At 33.6% G+C, this 17,975-nt stretch overlaps 1 protein-coding gene across 1 annotated transcript; it reads left to right on the top strand.

Annotated features, from left to right (window-relative positions):
• The first annotated feature begins 15,869 nt into the window (after positions 1-15,869).
• Positions 15,870-16,805, top strand: LOC112776730 (uncharacterized). Its single transcript, XM_025820966.3, has one exon. It carries the CDS (start codon positions 15,960-15,962, stop codon positions 16,722-16,724), a length of 765 nt encoding a protein of 254 aa, XP_025676751.1. The 5' UTR covers positions 15,870-15,959; the 3' UTR covers positions 16,725-16,805.
• Positions 16,806-17,975: the final 1,170 nt, after the last annotated feature.

The following is a 17,975-nucleotide window of genomic DNA, read 5'->3' as shown; positions in this document are numbered from 1 at the left end:
GCTTTTCCAGTTTACTGTATCTTAACTCTGCCCCTTGCAGTGCTTTGCTAACAAAGTAGACCGACTGTTGGATTTTTTCCCTCTTCTCGTACCAGAACGGATGCCAAGGCTTCGTTCGTTATTGCCAAGTACAGAAACAGTATCTCCCCATCCTTAGGCTTGCCGAGAACTGAGGGTGCCGAGAGTATACTCTTGAAGTGGTTGAATGCCTCTTCTCACGCTGGAGTCCACTCGAAAGCTATTCCTTTTTTCATCAAGCTGAAGAATGGGTGGGCTTTGGCCGCTGATGCACCGAGAAAACAGGATAGGGCCGTGAGTCTCTCGGCTAATCTCAGCACGTCTTTGATGCATCCTGGGCTAGTCATTCGCAAAATTGCCTTGCACTTCTCAGGGTTGGCTTCAAATCCTCTATGGGTTATCATGAAACCCAGGAACTTCCTGGCCTCCATGGCAAAAGTGCATTTGAGGGGGTTAAGCCTCATATTGTGTCGTCGGAGGGACGCGAACATGGTTTTTAGGTCGTCAACTAGGTCTTCTGATTGGCTGGTCTTTACCAGGATGTCATCCACGTACACCTCTATCGACTTCCCTATAAGGTCGCTGAAAACTTTGCTCATCAGCCTTTGATAGGTCACTCCCACATTCTTTAATCCAAACGGCAATACCCTGTAGCAGTACGTACCACCTGGCGTTATAAACGCCGTTTTCTCCTCATCAGGACGGTGCATCGGTATCTGGTTATAGCCAGAATACGTATCCATGAAGCTCAGAAAATGATATCCCGAGGGCGCGTCAACCAAAGCATCAATGTTGGGAAGGAGGAAGGAGTCCTTAGGGCATGCCTTGTTGAGGTCTGAGTGGTCCACGCACATCCTTCACTTCTCGTTGGCCTTCTTAACTAGGACTACGTTTAACAGCCAAGTCGAGTAGTTTAACTCCCGGATGAACCCTGCTTCTAGTAAGCTGGCCGTCTGCTTGGCCACCTTGTTGGCTCTCTCCTGGGACATCTTCCTTCGTCTTTGGGCTACAGGCTTGGTATCTGTCTTCACGGCCAGACAATGCGACATGAATTGGGGGTCGATCCCCGGTATGTTGGCTGGTGTCCAAGCAAACAAGTCGCCATTTGCTCAAATCATCTCTATTAGAGGCTCTTTCAGGTTGTGGGGGAGGTTTCTGTTCACGAAGGTGAACTTTTCCAAATCTCCTTCAGGCTCTGGTCTTGGTTTGTCGTCAACCCTAGCGTCTAGGTCGGCTAGGAAGATCCCAGACGCCTCCTTTGACTTCTTCCTTAAGGAGAGGCTAGCATTGTCACACGCGACTGTCGTTTCCAGGTCTCCCCTGATGGACCCTACCGATCCATCGTCGGCTACAAACTTCATGATTAGCAGCTTGGTACATATTACCACACAGAACTCATTGATTATTTTCCTCCCCAAGATAAAGTTGTATGCTGTGGAGTCCCTCAGAACGACGAACTCCGCCATAAGTGACCTCTTTCCTTGGCCTCCTCCTATGGAGATCGGGAGGAAGACTATCCCGTCTGGCTTTATAAAATTATCTCCCAGGCCGACTACCCCGTGCTGATGAGTTCTTAGGTCAGTTTCTCAGAGGCCCAGAGCGTCAAACACGTTTCGGAACATAATGTTGGAGTTGGCGCTGGTGTCAACGAGAATCCGCTTAACCAGACCTGTTCCTACTCTTGACGTGATTACCATAGGAGGGTTCTCTGGTATGTCGTGGAACCATTGGTCCTCCGGTCCGAATGATATTGCTGAGGTTCCTCTGGGGGAGGGTTCATGGTTAGCTGATGATACGGCCAGGACCTTAGCATCTTTCTTCGCTGCCGACTTCGATCTCGGTGCCACATCTCTCCCGATTACGACATTCACGACAGTGAGGCCGCAGTCATTATTTTCTTCAGGCTCTTGCCTTGGCTTTATAGCACGGGTTCTGTCGTCGTCAAATCGGTCGCGCTCTCGCCTCCTAGGTTCTCTTATGAACTATGAGAACTCTGTCAGTTTGACTTCACGAATTGCTTTCTCCAAAACGTCCTTCAAGTCAAAGCAATCTTGGGTTTTATGGCCAAAATCTTTGTGGTAGTCACAGCAGAGATTCTTGTTTCCGCCAGTTTTGTCTTTAAGCTAGCGAGGCTTTGACAGGATGTCTTTGTTGGCTATCTGCTGTTACACCTCAACAATCGGGGCTGTTATGGGGGTATAGGTCGTGAAACTTTCCTACTCGTACGTTCACGGGAGGAAGCCAAGGAGGCCCCCCTACTAGCTCGATGAGCGTTCTCCTCTACGTGCGGTTCGCTTCCCTCTTGCCCTTTCACTGGACCCAAAAGAAAATCCATTCACGCCAAGAATCCCCATAGACGGCGCCAATATTCGGGGAGTCGGTTCCTGAATGGGTCAGAGACACAATGTGTGTGATGTTGAGAGAGGACCTGGATCTGAGTAACTGGTGCATGGGTGGATTTCCCGGACTGACGTTGGAGAGAGAGGAGTGGAGTTTCACGATCTCCCGGGTTGTTGGAGTGATGAGAGGAGGAGTCACCTGCAAAAGGGACTCCAACGCTCAAGTCAGAATCCGTACCAGGTGGCAGAAAAAATGAGGGTTAGGTGCGTACCTCGGGAGAGGGGGTAGGACCCTCCCCTTATATAGTCTACACCTAAGGCGGATCCCACAGGAGCAGGACCGCCTTCCAAAAAACTTTCTTTCCCCAGTTGTCATATACCTCGTTGGAGAAGAAGAGGTGTGCTGAATTTTCTCCCGATTTGGATTTGGCATACTCGTCGAGCTGTCCATTCAGACCGAGACAAAAGACCAACTAGGTCGGACCGAAACATTATCCATTACTAAAAAGACTTGACATAAGAATAATATTAAAGAATTTTAGATCCTTTAATTATCTTAGTCCTTACTTAATTTAACATGGTTTAAGATATTAATATCTTGTAACACTGTTTTAAAAATTTTAATTATTGTTCAGTAATAGATGTAGACACATCTCTGCTGAATTAATATTTTGTTATTTATTGCCTTTTTATTTTACTTAATTTGTTTTATTCATTTAATCTTATTTTGCTTTATTACTTCAATTATTTAAAAGCTAACGGCTCAACATGCATGAGTTAACCGTTTTTCTATTATTTGTAAGAGTTAATTTTTATTTTTATTTTTACAATGACAAAATTAATAAAATAATTTAAAAGTTAAGAATAAAAAATGTTTAATAATAAATATAAAATTTTATAAATTATTTAAGTTTTTAGATTGTATAAAATTCATAAATTTAAATTAAATACGATATTAAAAAATTATGTTATAAATTAATTATTTATAAATATTATTAAGTTTATTTATTTATTTTTTAATAGTATTTAATTTAAAATAAAATAAAAATTTATATTTAAAATAATATTTATGCATAATTTTAATTGATAAAATAATTTTTATTTTTTTAATTTAGTTTAAATTTAATTTTGTATTTTATATTTTATTAATGTGTTTATAAAATATGAAATGATTAAATATTATATTTGGTTAAAAAAATTGACTTTATTATAGATAGAATTGAATAAAGTCGAATTAAAAATTATAAAATGTAAATAAAATTAAAATTGAGATATTTTTAACTTACAAATAAAATAATATTAAATTTTAAAACAATTTTAATTTGAAAATAGAGTTAAGATTGAACTTAAATTCTACCCTATTTTTTTCATTGTCAATATTAGTTTGGATGAAGACATCACAATCCAACCAGTGCCATTTGCTCAAATCTATCTAAATCATTCATCAAGTCATACCCCATCCCTTGCTCTAGTTTCTTATCCAACATACACTTTAACATCTAGTAGTGGATTAAAAAATTTTATAAGAAAGAATCAAATTAAATATAAAATAAATTAAAATATAATATATTAAAAAATCAATATAATAAAATATAATTTATAATATATAAATAAAAAATATAATTAATTATTATATAAAAAACAATATTTAACTATATACTTTAGAATTTTGAAATTTTAAAATTTATTTTATGATATTTTTTATAATTAAAATGATCAATTTATCATTTAAAATGAATTTTAAAGTATTTTCTTTTTTAATATATATAATTATATAATTTGTTAAAAAATTATCTTTTATTTTATTTCAAAGACTTAATTTAATAATTTTTATAATTAAAAAAGTCTAGTCAGTTATTACCATTATCATAGAAAGAGTCAAAATATTTTTTATATAATTTTTTTGCATTAATCCAAATCTATTTTTTAAATAATTTTTTAATTATTTATATATTTATACGATTTTATCCTTTTTAAACATATTTATACGCTTTCATTATTATTTACATAATAATGACATTAATCCTTTTTTGTTATAAATATAATAGATTATTATTAGATCGAATTAGATGTATAAATCTACAAAAATCTCATTAATTAAAAACTAATTTCTGGTAGTTAATTTTAACCAATATTTTTTTAAAAAAAATTATTTTTATATTCGCAAACTCATTATTTTTCACATTTTTTTATTTTTCTTTTCAATACCACAACTACATTCATTGTCATTGCTTTTTTTTTTTACCATCATAAATCTTAATTTTTAAATTTTAAATTCAAAAAATAAATCTTATATATATGAGTCTCTACCTTTGTTTAGTTATAACTAACTTATAATAGAAGGAATGTTAGTTAAGTGGGAAACTAATTATAACCAACTTAACTAACTTCTAACACAGCTAATCTAATAATACCAGAGACAATATATCTCTGCCATTAATATTAATAATGTATACCATAATTCAACCAAACATATCAGAATAGGATTAATCTCTACATATAAGTGTTTTGCGCTTACAAAATTTACAAGTCTGAAGGGAACGAAATTCCATAAATACGCTGCTTATGTTACGGACCTCTTTAATAGACTTTTAAATCAATCCAAATTAATTAATGTGTGAATATATAACTTCCATTTTTTTAAAGATTTTGTTTCTTTTTTCAAGTTTCTTGCCAAATTTGTTCGATCTCCTTTGTGCGTTCTCTCTTTACCTTCGATCTCCTTCTGTTTTTTTCGATTTTCATGGTTTCCGAAATTAAGCTTTGAAATTCTTTTGAAGATAATTGAACTTCAAAAATACACCCATCAAACGATTACAGAAATACACCCAAACGATTATAGAAATACACCCAAAGGATTACAGAAATACACCCAAAAGATTACAGAAATAAACCTAAATGATTTAAGAAATACATCCAATATTAGAGGGGAGACAGTATATTTCTTCTTGAAATCTTTTAATGTTTTGTTGGTTAAGGATGAGGCACATGGCAGAGACAATCTAGAAAAAAAAACCTAGAAGAATAGTAAAACAATACTTTGAATAATATTTCTTCGTTTTTTCTGGTAATTTTTTTATGGAGATTTGTATCTTTTCTTCTTAATTTCTTCTACTCTTCGTAGAATCGTAGTTTGTTTCGAATGTCGCTTGAATCTTGATGGTTTGCGTTTTGATTGAGGAAGAAGAGGAAGAGTGCGGCATAATGAACGTGTTGTAAGGTGCGTGCGTTGGACGCTCAATTTAAAAAAGTGGTGCGCATGTTTTTTTCTTGAACTTGAACCAACTTGTATAGCTTATAAACCAAAAATACTTGTATGTGTAACAGACCTCATCAGAATAATACAAGATAAATCCAAAGAATTTAATTAATTTAATATTATTAAAGATAATCTTTATGAATTCATATATACCAAATTAAACTCTCTCAAAATGAATTTAACTAGGTTACTTTGTCCCTATATATATATATACACGCGACTGTGTGTCATGAAATTTAGTACCATTTTAATTAAAATCAGTCGCCTACTTATTAAGTTATTAACGAATGAAAAAGACCTCTAAATAAAAGTAACTAATTAATTAATACACATTTAATTATATGTTAAACTAATAATTAACTAAGAAATATGACAACAACTCATCATCATCACTTTCAAATTGATCATTTTATTTGAATATAATAATATATATCCGACCAAAAGTTAACATTGATAATCTATATATATCGCTTAGCTTGTTGGTACCTATATCCACTTCATCATGCATGTGTACAATAGTAGTAGTTGTCTGTTCTATTGTATATAATAAAAAAATAAAATCAGAAGAAATTAAAAAGAGAGAATATTGTGACACATGTATGTGATTCAGTCATTTATTAGGTGATGATCTGAAATTAACTTAAATATTAGGAATGCCTAATTAATTATTATTCATGAATCATGACGACATGCGTGTTGAAATAATGCTATTATATTTAATACCTGAAAAGCTCTATTACTTCACAAAAGAACAATGAACAATTCAGACTAAGTGTTGGTGATAAAAGACATACATTCTTATTTAAATTTGGTTAGAAATATAATTATTAATATATTTTTTTATTAATTTAAATTTTAAGATAAATAATTTTATAATATAATATTAAAAATTTTATGGTATCTAATAATTTTGAGTTTGATTATTTTTATTATTCTAAAGGAAAAATGTTTTAGCATACGGCCAAAAAAATTTTCTATGTGTGAGAAATACATTAAAATAAATATATACTCATTTATATGTTTATTATAAAATTTTCGTACGAATAATTTTTTAATAAGTTTTTTATTACTGTTCATATCCTATTCTAAAGCATCTGTCAAATCTAAAATAGAAAAAATTCAAAAGGCAGTTATCGAATAACCTACCTCCTAAAAAGTCAGACAGAATGTTACAAAATGATAACTCTCCTAAAAGAGTTATAACAAATTTTTATTATCTCTTACCTACTTTTAAAAGAGAGATCTCAACAATTCTTAGATAAAGAGGACGGTTATCTGACACCAGATTCGATGGTCCCAGAACGTTTGGACCATTAAATGGTCCCATAACAAAACATATTTTTTAAGTTTTTTTAATAACTGCTAAATAATCTTTTTTAATTTTAATTACAAATTAACCTCATATATTTTATTTAATTATAAAAATTATTTTTTATTATATAAATTATTATTTTATCATTCATCTATTATGTTTATTAACAATAAAAAACAAAAACAAAAAAAATGTTCTTTTAGGATTTTTTGTGCTTTGGTAGGGTTCTGTGAATCTGCTAGAGTTTTTTGTGATTCTTAAATTTTCTTCAATCAGTAAGTCATAAGCACAAATCATTGTGAGGATCTTCTTTTCTTTGATTCTTCTATCTTCTTCTACACAAATTCTACATGGCAGTAAGGGAGGTGCGTGGAACTCAAAATCCTAATTCTCCAGGAGAAGAAGTGGAAGAGATCGTGAACCTTGAAGTGAAAGATGTGAGGGAAGGGATTGAAACTTGTGCAAAAAGTTTGATAGGGAGATTAATGGCGGATAAGGAATTTAGTAGTGGTACAATGGAGGGTGCTTTTACTGCAATTTGGAATTATCTAGAGGGATTCCGAGTTAAATCACACGGAGAGAATATTTTTCAATTTTTTTTAATAAAAAAGCTGATGTTATCCGGGTGGAAAGGGGGTCTCCATGGTTGTTCAGACAATTTATGATACATTTAAAACGGTGGAGTCCTAATATGAAGGTGGAAGAAGAGGACTATACAAGAATTTCAGTATGGATTTAAATGTGGGGAATGCCATAATTTTGCAAAATCAGAACAACAGCGATGAGGATAGGGCAGAGATTGGGGGAGGTAGTGGAGGTGGATTCCTTCTTGATGAGAGGGAAGGGGGATAGGATTATGAAAGTGAGAGTCAACTTAGATGTAACGAGAACTCGTTGACAGTCAATTAAGGTATCAAGCCTTGACAAAATTGTGTTTGAAATCATGCTGAAGTACGAGAAAATTGGGATTTACTGTGGCTTCTGTGGACACATTGGACATGAAACTAGAAACTATGCTAATTATTTGGAGATCTCAGAAATAAACCAAGAAGTGGAAGAGAGATGGAATAAGGAGTTAAGGGCATATCAACTTGGCTAGAGAATTGATGAAACTAAGGAGAATGCATACCCTAATCATAGAAGAAAGGAAGTCAGGTCAATTCACCCAGATAGTAAGTCTACACCAGTGAGCCTATTGAAGAGTTTTTCTTAACTATCACTATCCAATCCAAAATATACTTCTTTCTCTCACAATAACATAGCCCCAAAAGAACACACAAATCCACCACCTATACACAATTCCTATAACACCACAAAGCAGAATCATAACATGAAAAATCTACCACTGCTATCTGGTACTGAAGCTAACCAGATCCTAGGAGAAATTGGGGGAGAGCTGAAAATAGGAGGAATATGAAGCTTTCAACTAGGAACCAATGATAAAAGTTTAGAAAGGTGCAAGAAGAAACAGAAAATCAAACAGCTAGCAAGAAGGATGGAGGTGAGGAATTCTATTGAACCAATCATTGGAGCAAAAAGGAGCTCTGAGCAAAGAGAAAAGGAGACAGACCATGAAGGAACTGGTTATGCAATTGAGGTTTCTGAAGGGCTACAGGGTGCCATTCCAAAAGCGGCACCCCAAGGGCCATGAAGATACTCATGTGGAATTGTCGGAGTTTGGGAAAACCCCTGACAGTTCACAACATCAAAGGGATTAAGAATTCCCATTCCACAGAGGTGTTGTTTTTGTGTGAAACTAAATAACAACCCTCTTATGTTGAAAGGCAGTTGAGAAATTGTGATTATCAGGAAATCTTCACTGTGAATCCTAATGGAACGGCTGATGGACTAGCGCTTGCATGGAAAGAGGGTGTAAAGGTGGAAGTGGTAAAAGCTGAGGAGTTTTTCATCCTTTTTTCCATAGAGGATCAAGAAAGACAGCTGATTTGGGAAGTCTTTGCAGTATATTTACACAGCTCTGATCACATTCGCAATAACCAATATGAGGTGCTGCTAAATCTTATGGAGAATAGGGGAGAACGACACTTAATAATTGGTGATTTCAATGCAATTTTGTCTAATCAAGAAAAACAGGGAGAAAGGGATAAATAAGCTCAATCAATCCAATCTTTTCAAGACTTTATCAACAGAGGACAATTGATAGATATGGGTTTTAATGGTGATAAGTTTACCTGGTAGAACCGAAGTTGCCAAGATAGTGCTATTCGAGAAAGGCTAGACCGAGGACTCCTATCTCCTAAACTAAGAGAGGAGTATCCTTGGGCCAATGTTACTCACTTAGAAGACACAAGATCAGACCACAGACCGCTCCTGACGTGCACTAACCAGACAACACATAAGGGCAAGAGGCGCTTCAGATTTCAAGAGAGATGGTGTGGAATGGCAAAGGTTGATAAAATTGTATCTGATGCATGGCTGACTTCTTTTCCAGGTTCATCAATGTACCAACTGTTTCAGAAATTAAAGAAGTGCAGACATGAACTGGTTAAATGGCAATCAACTGGAACAAGTAACTCTAAAAAGAAGATAGATGAGCTGAAAGCACTATTATTAGTGGCCAAGGCAGACCCAACAACAGCAGACAAAGAACAGATTCTATTATTAGAAGATGAACTAGTTGCCGCCCACATTAGTGAGGAATGCTACTGGAAAGAAAAATCAAGAGTGAGCTGGCTAAAATGGGGAGATCAAAATACCAAGTTCTTTCATGCAAAAAACCAGTCCATAAACAGAAGAAACAAGATATGGAAATTAGAGGATGAAGAGAAAAATTGGTGCACCACACCCGAGGCAATTGGCAACAGGGCACAGAGGTTTTTATTGATCTATTTGAAAGTAATAACCCAGAAAATCCCTCTCAATTTTTCACCGAACTTAGAGTCAAAGTTTCTTCTGAAATGAATAGGAGTCTGACTAAACCAGTCTCAGATGATGAAATTAAAAGGGCTACATTTTTCATTAATGCAGAAGCCGCCCCAGGAGACGACGGATTCACCACAAAATTTTATCAGTTCTATTGGGGCAGGATTATAGGGGATGTATGCAAGGCTGTGAGAAGTTTTTTTAGTGGCAGCAGCATTCTAAAGGGATTTAACCACACCCAAATTTGTTTGATACCTAAAGTGACTCAAGCTACTTCTATGAATCAAATTTAGCCAATTAGTCTCAGCACAGTCTTCTACAAAATTATCTCGAAAGTTCTAGTTCATCGACTTCAACCTTTTATGAGTATGTTAATAAGTGGCAATCAGAGTGCTTTTATTCGGGGAAGACTCATTAGCGACAACATTCTTATGGCTCATGAATGCATGCATTTTTTTAAGAATAAAACACATGGGGGAAACGACATGGCGATAAAGGTTGATATGAGTAAGGCATATGATAGGGTAGAATGGAGTTTTGTGTGGTTTATTATGAAGAAGTTGGGTTTTTGCTCAAAGTGGATTGAATGGATGAAGGCTTGTGTCTCTACTATATCCTATTCTGTTATTGTGGATGGTACAATAACTGGTTTTTTCAAACCAAGTAGGGGTCTCAGACAAGGAGACCCCCTCTCACCATATCTATTTCTTTTTTGCACAGAGGATCTATCCTATCTGCTCCACAAAGGAGAACAGAACAACCTCTTTCAAGGACTGCGATTGAACAGTAGATGTCCGACTATTCATCATCTCCTATTTGCCGACGATTCACTCTTATTTTGTAAAGCTACCCAATACAACTGCTCTAATCTGTCCCAAATTCTCCAACTATATGGTAGACTAAGTGGACAACAAATTAATTTCTCCAAATCTGCTGTGTTTTTCAGCAAAAATACCCCTTTACCCATCAGAACTGAACTTGCAGCATCTTTGGAAGTCCCAAATATTGGGACACGGGATAAATATTTGGGGCTACCCTCCATAGTACACAGATCCAAAAAAGAAACATTTGCTTTTATAAAAGAGAAGGTGGCGAAGAAGCTCTCGCATTGGAAGAAATCATTTCTATCTGCTAGTGGAAGGGAGGTGTTGATCAAAGCAGTGGGTTCAGCTATACCAATTTATACTCTGGGCTGTTTCAAACTCCCAGATACCCTCTTTGATGAACTGCACCGAATGATGATGCAACTTTGGTGGGGACAGAAACAGAATGAAAAGAAGATGCAATGGATCAGTTGGGACACTATGACCAGAGAAAAGAATTTCGGGGGTATGAAGTTTAAGGACCTAAAGACATTCAATCTAGCCATGTTAGCTAAACAATGATGGAGGCTGATGACTAAACTACATTCTCTTTTCTACAAAATCTTCAAGAATAAGTACTTCAGATACAGTTCCTATCTAGAAGCCAAACCAGGAAATCGACCATCCTGGGCTTGGCAGAGTCTTTTGGAAGGAAGGAAAGTTTTGGAGAAAGGAGTTAAGTGCAAAGTTTCAATTCAGGGATCTGTCAGAATCAGAGAAGACCCATGGTTTGGGGACTAACCACCATTTCGCATTGCGGTTAATGATGCAGAGATGAATCGCTTACCTAGGTTAGACAGCTAATCACAGCCGAGGGAGAATGGAATCAACAACTCCTTATGGAAGCCTTCCCACTAGACACAGCTCAGCAAATTCAACAAATTCCTATCACAGAAGAGGAAAACTCGATTATATGGTGCAATAACAACTAAGAGGAGTACTCGGTAAAATCTGGGTATAGTATAGCATACCAATTCTTTCACCCTCCAGGGAATTCACTCCATCCCCGATATGCAGACTCAGAAATGTGGAAGACCTTATGGAAAATGAGAGTAACACCAAAGGTCAAATTATTTGCTTGGAGATTAGCCCATGAAGGCATTGCAGTTAAAGCAAAATTGAACGAGAAATTACCACAAATTAGCAGCCTTTGTCCCCGCTGTCAATCGGCGCCGGAGACACCGATGCATGCCATTGTCTTCTGCCCAGAAGTTCTTCAAATTTGGAACAGCTCTCCAGTAGCTAGCACTATTCTCTGCGACCCTAACCTAAAAGCTTGGGATTGGTGGAGTCAATTCATGGAAGCTGAAAAATCCAAACCCAATTTCAGAATCAGAAGTGCTCAAGTGGCTTACCTTCTATGACAGATTTGGTTGGCGCGGAACACTTTAGTCTTCGAGGACCAATGCCAAGAACCTGGAAAAATTCTGTCTCAGGCGATATTGTTGGAGGAGGAATACCGGCGACATCATTTTCTCAAACCACCTTCTCTATGAACATAGTAACTAGCGCTTTAGAACTTCTTTCTTTCCTTCTTAATTATTTTCTTTCTCTCTTTTACCCATTAGATAATTTTTATTTAACATCTCGATTGAAAAATTCCTTTGTCTTGACATAATGTACTCCAAGAGAATATAATGTACTCCAGGTATAAAGTTCTTTTATGCAATAAAAAATATATCTTTGAAAATAAAAAAATAAAAAATAAAAACAATAATGAATTAGATCTTCTATTGATCATAATAATTTTTTGGCAATCCCAATATTAAAAGTTTATCTTTGATATGTTACATTTGTCGAGGATTGTGAAATATCAATTGAACTTCAGGTTATCACAAAACAATCGATTAAATAGCGTTTGAAGCTGGGCTTGTGAATGGGAAGAACAAGATGATAGATCGGGGGATTCAAGATGCTTATATTCAAGCTATTTGGCGAGCAAATAATTTCATCTATATTGAGAGTCAATATTTCATAGGAAGTGAATTGATTGGAGTCGTGCTGTGAATGACATGGAACAAAAGGACACTGTTTATGAGACATTGAATCTGATCCCAATTGAGGTTTCACTTAAAATTGTTAGCAAGATTAAAAAGGGTGACAAATTTGTTGTGTACGTTGTGATTCCGATGTGGCCGGAGGGTCACCCAAATGACAGAAGGAGAACCGTTCACCCAAATCACAACCCTCAACGGATGTAATGGATCAAAGATAAACTTTTAATCGATTGGAATTGCTAAAAAATTATTATGATCAATGAAAGATCTAATTCGTTATTATTTTTGTTTTTAATTGTTAATAAACATAATAGATGAATGATAAAAATAATAATTTATAAAATAAAAAATAATTTTTATAATTAAATAAAATATATGGGGTTAATTTGTAATTAAAATTAGAAAAAGACTATTTAGCTGTTATTAAAAACACTTAAAAAATATGTTTTGTTATGGGACCATTTAATGGTCCAAACTTTCTGGGACCATCGAATCCGATGTCCGGTTGTTATCTGCCACCAATAATAAGACTACTCCAACTATAATTATTGACTCATCACCTATAAATACACTAACACCCCTTTAAGTATACTTAAGATCTAATTTACTAAAAAATCTGTTTAAAGTCCTTGCTAATTTAAGTATTGGAGTTACCATCCCTCATCTCTTCACGAAAAATTCGAACAGATGGTATTTTGGTACCAAATAATCAGGGGCGGAGCCAGGTACAAGGAAAAGGGGGCAATGGCCCCTTCTAATTTTAATTTTTTACATGTAAATTATATGTAAATTTCAGTTTAGCCCCTCCTTAAAATTTTATTTTAGTCTTATTTTATTGTGTAAATATTTTTTGCCCCCTTTAATATTTTATCTAGTTCCACCCCTGCAAATAATCGCACGCTGCACACAAAAAAATTTGAACCTCACGTTCAGACCCAAATATAATCCAATTTCAGATAACACTCAAAACAATTACTATTCTCGAAATCTATAGTTTACTATTAAAAAAGCATATATTTAAGAATTTAAAGCGCTATGATATATATAATTTAAGAAATGTCTAACGAGGTTCAATAATATACATGTATTTCGGATCAAAACCTACCTACAATAGTGCAACAACTTGCCAACTAAGTACCGTCTCATAATTTATATATTACGAACAAAAACAAAACAAAATAAAAACCGTGCCTAAATGATGAACAGGAAAATAACCGAAAATAAAATCTTAGCCACTTGTCCACACTTTGCACAAATTAAACTATTAAAGAACATAAGAAAAAGCAATGTAATCAGAGGTACTTAGTTTTGTTGTGCTTGTCTACTGTGTATCCACCATCATATATGTCCATGCTGATAAGAGAATCCATAGACATAAATGTTACCTATATGAATGTGATTATTAATAAACGATACATGTTGTTTAATGAATCCAATATAGGTTGGTCGAGTAGTGAACTAATTCATTCCGTTTAAATAAATGCTGAGAATTTGAATTTTATTTTATGCATACAGTAATTTATTGGTCTGTTAAATTAAAAAATATCGTGTGTAACAAAAAATGTTATTTAATGAATGATATTTTTAATTTTCTCTTATTAAAAATATTTTTAAAGTTAGTTAATAAAAAATGACAAAATTAATTTCTGTTTTTTATAATGTTAGATAAATTGACCTCTAAGAAAATAAAATGATAAACTGGTCTCTTTAATTATTTTTAGTATTTTAGATAATTTAATTTCAAATATTCTATTTTAAAAAAAAAAATGAAGAAACGAGTTTTTGATTTTTATTAATCTATTATTTTATTTTATTAAGATGTGCTTATCTTATATTTATGTTTTGGAAACTTTAATTTTATGGGATATACATAGTTTTTTTTATTTAAATACAAAATTTCATTATTTACATAATTAAATATGTAAATAAAAAAGTTTCATCATTTAAAGGGACGAATCTCATAAGCAAAAAAGATTTTTGGTTGTAAATTTTTACATTTAAAGAGAGAAGTGATCCTAAAGCTTATTTCAAATGAAAAAAAAAGAGTAGAATTGATTTTTATAAATTACATCTTTAAGAGAAAAAAAAATTTCTATAGATACAAGCCAGCTTTTTTGATGATGTTCATATATGGTGAATTAGGAAGATTTAGAAGGCGGTACAAAAAAAGTCTAATTTATAGTTAGAAGAAGATGAAGAAAATTATAAAAAATCAATTTGTGCCATCATCATATCACAGGAGGAATCGGTTTGTGTCATTATCATACCACAACGAATTTTTAAAAAATTTTCGTATGTTGCAATAAGGTTCACAATTAATGATGAAATACTACACGAAATTTCTATATTTGATGGATAATAAGACTAATATTAAAAGGAGTTCTAAAGTTCTTATGAGAGAATTTTTGTTTGGATTAAACAAAGAACTTGCAGATAAAATCTAACGTTACCATTTTAGAATAGTGAAAAATTTTCTGATTTCAAAAAGAATATAATAGATCAGACATAAGAAGATAATTTTTTTTACACCTATCTTTAATTTTTTTTCAAAATCAAAAGTGAAAGAATTTGTTGAGTATGTTATAGATAGAAATATGTTCTTAGAGGATCCAAAAGTATAGAATTTGTCAATTGGTTGGGTTCTTAAAATGTGAGCAATTTAAAAAAAGATCAAAGAGAAAAGAAACTGGAGAAGAGAGTGAGCGTTTGTCTTGTCACATTTAAAGATAATAATTTTGTCACGTTCAAAGATAAGGAGAAAAATAATAGTCTTGTCTTGAACATCAAGAAGTCAAAAAATTTGTCTAAAAAAGTTCAATAGTATTTTTTCAAATCCAGCACAAATTAATTATTAATTTTCAAATTTATTAGGCCTTTATTTTAGTTTGTTTTATTATTAGAATTTTTTAGAAAATTTGATTTATTTTTTATTTGTTTAGTAGTATTTTTAAAAATTTTAAATTTACGTCAAATATAATATAATCTAATAAAATTAACTACAATTTAAATTAATTATTATATCTTTAGGATTTTAAATTTAAATCAAATTTGATCTAATACAATAAGATTAAATTTGATTTAAATTAGTTATCTTATCTTTACAAAAATTTAAATTAAATTATATTATCTTATCTTTTCTTTGAGCCAATTTGTTAGGAATCTATATAAATACAGCCCTTGTGAGATAATTTTTAGAACTTTTGATAAATAAATTTTTTAGTTAATTTGTTTCACTTGTTGGAGGAGCTGAATTAGCGAGCGGGGAAAGCACGATCGGAATTTTGAACGATGTCTGCTGCCGTGTGCGGAATCAAGAGATCTTTCTTCGACGAACTTGCCTCTTCGCCGGCACTCTCCAAGAAGCTACGTTACTCATCATCATCAATTCGATTTGCTCCTCCTTCTCTCATTGATCGCCTTCGAACTTTTTTCCCTCACATGGATGAGGTGGTTCTAGAGAGAGCACTTGAGGAATGTGGCAATGGCAATGATCTAGATGCTGCCATCAAGAGGCTGAACGAGCTTTGCTTGGGGACTACCGATGCTGAAGAACCACAAGTTGAAGTTAACGAGGATACAGATGATGGACGTGCTGCTGCTTCTGCATCGGATAACTTGCCGCCAGTGGACAACCTTCCTAAAGATGGTGCAGAATGGGTTGACTTTTTCGTAAGAGGAATGATGGTTGCTACCAGTGTTGATGATGCTAGAGCTCGAGCTGCTACAATGTTGGAAGCGCTGGAGAAATCAATAAGTGGCCGTGTACGTGCTGAAGCAACAAATGTTCAGAAGGAGAATTTGTTGCTAAAGGAGCAAATTCAGGTGCTGATTAAGGAAAGGAATTCTTTCAAAAATGCATTTAGAATCCAACATGAGCGATTTTCTGACTATGACCAAAAGAACCAAGAGTTGCAGCAGTTGAAGCAGTTAGCTTCTCAATACCAACAACAGATCAGAACTCTTGAAGTGAACAACTATGCTTTGGCAATGCATTTGAAGCAAGCTCAACAGAGCAACCCCTTTCCAGGACATTTCCCTCCCGATGTCTTCTAATTGCACAATGTAAATATTAGGAATATGTAATAATAAAGCCATGTAAATATATCAGGAATATGTCATTATTAGTTTCCGTCATTATCAGTTTCTGAGGGCGAAGATAGCAATTGCATTCCATATGATCTTGTTGGCACTGAGCAAGAAGCATGTTTTTTATAGATGAAACGTGGTGTTTGACTGTTGAGCATTGCTGCCATTGCACATATGTTATACTTATTTGTGTAACGTTTCATGTGTTCACTTACATTTACTTCAATTCTTAGAGCAAGTTTAAATTAAAAAACTCCATCTCATTATTGTGGCACACCAGATGAAAAACAAGAATCTGGTCACGCATGTTTCAGAATTGACCGACTCAATTAATTTTTTTTTTTATCAAAGATAGGAGACTCGGACTCGCAACTTCTTAATTGAGTATGGAGAGACTATGTTATTTGAGTTATAACTCATTGACGATCGACTCAATTAATTAATTAATTAGAATCAATTTATTGTATGCATCTCATCATGATAGGTTAAGGTACATGTAAAATAAGTGATTATATCTGTTATATTGCTACAAAATTTAAAATTAGCAACTAGCTACTTCTGGAAAACTCCACTTGTAAAATAAAGCTATTGATGAAAGTTGAAATCTCCACCTTTGATTTAAAGAACCGCCTTGTGAAAGAGAACTCACACAAGTGATTTAAAAAAAAAAAATCAAAGTGCACCTCAGAAAAGACATAGGGATAAGTTCAACATACTTTTAATATATTTTATTATTTGTCTTGTATTTATATTAATCAATTTTTTTTAAACTAAAATTCCTGACCTCCTTTTATTATTATTATTATTATTATTATTATTATTATTATTATTATTATTATAACTTAACTCTGATACTCTTAATTATAATAAGCACTTATTAAACATGTGGAGACATGCTAGCTATAGTTATAGTTTTTCAAATCGTACATATTAATTAAATTTTTAATAATAGAGTTCGAATATTATAATAGAAACCTTGCTTAAAGATATGGAGGTATACTTGTCTTTATTCGTGGATTAATTGATATCAAACTTGTTTAAATTGAAAAATATAATCATTCGGATACAAGCTGATTTTGGGATTCATTAAGGATCGAACTCTTGACCTTTTAAATGTAAAACTTTAATACCATATCATGAAACCATTCATCCCAAAAACATAACCTGACAGGACAATATAACACTAATGATCATATCTCTAATACTTCCTAAACCTCG

The sequence above is a fragment of the Arachis hypogaea genome, chromosome 19 (assembly GCF_003086295.3).
Source record: "Arachis hypogaea cultivar Tifrunner chromosome 19, arahy.Tifrunner.gnm2.J5K5, whole genome shotgun sequence".
Lineage (NCBI taxonomy): Eukaryota > Viridiplantae > Streptophyta > Magnoliopsida > Fabales > Fabaceae > Arachis > Arachis hypogaea.
The sequence above is the reverse complement of the archived record's forward strand: the minus strand, read 5'-3'. Positions and strand labels throughout refer to the sequence as shown.

Bases quoted from the DNA above. Each gene is read 5' to 3' on its own strand.
- LOC112776730 (XM_025820966.3), top strand. From the start codon at position 15,960: ATGTCTGCTGCCGTGTGCGGAATCAAGAGATCTTTCTTCGACGAACTT.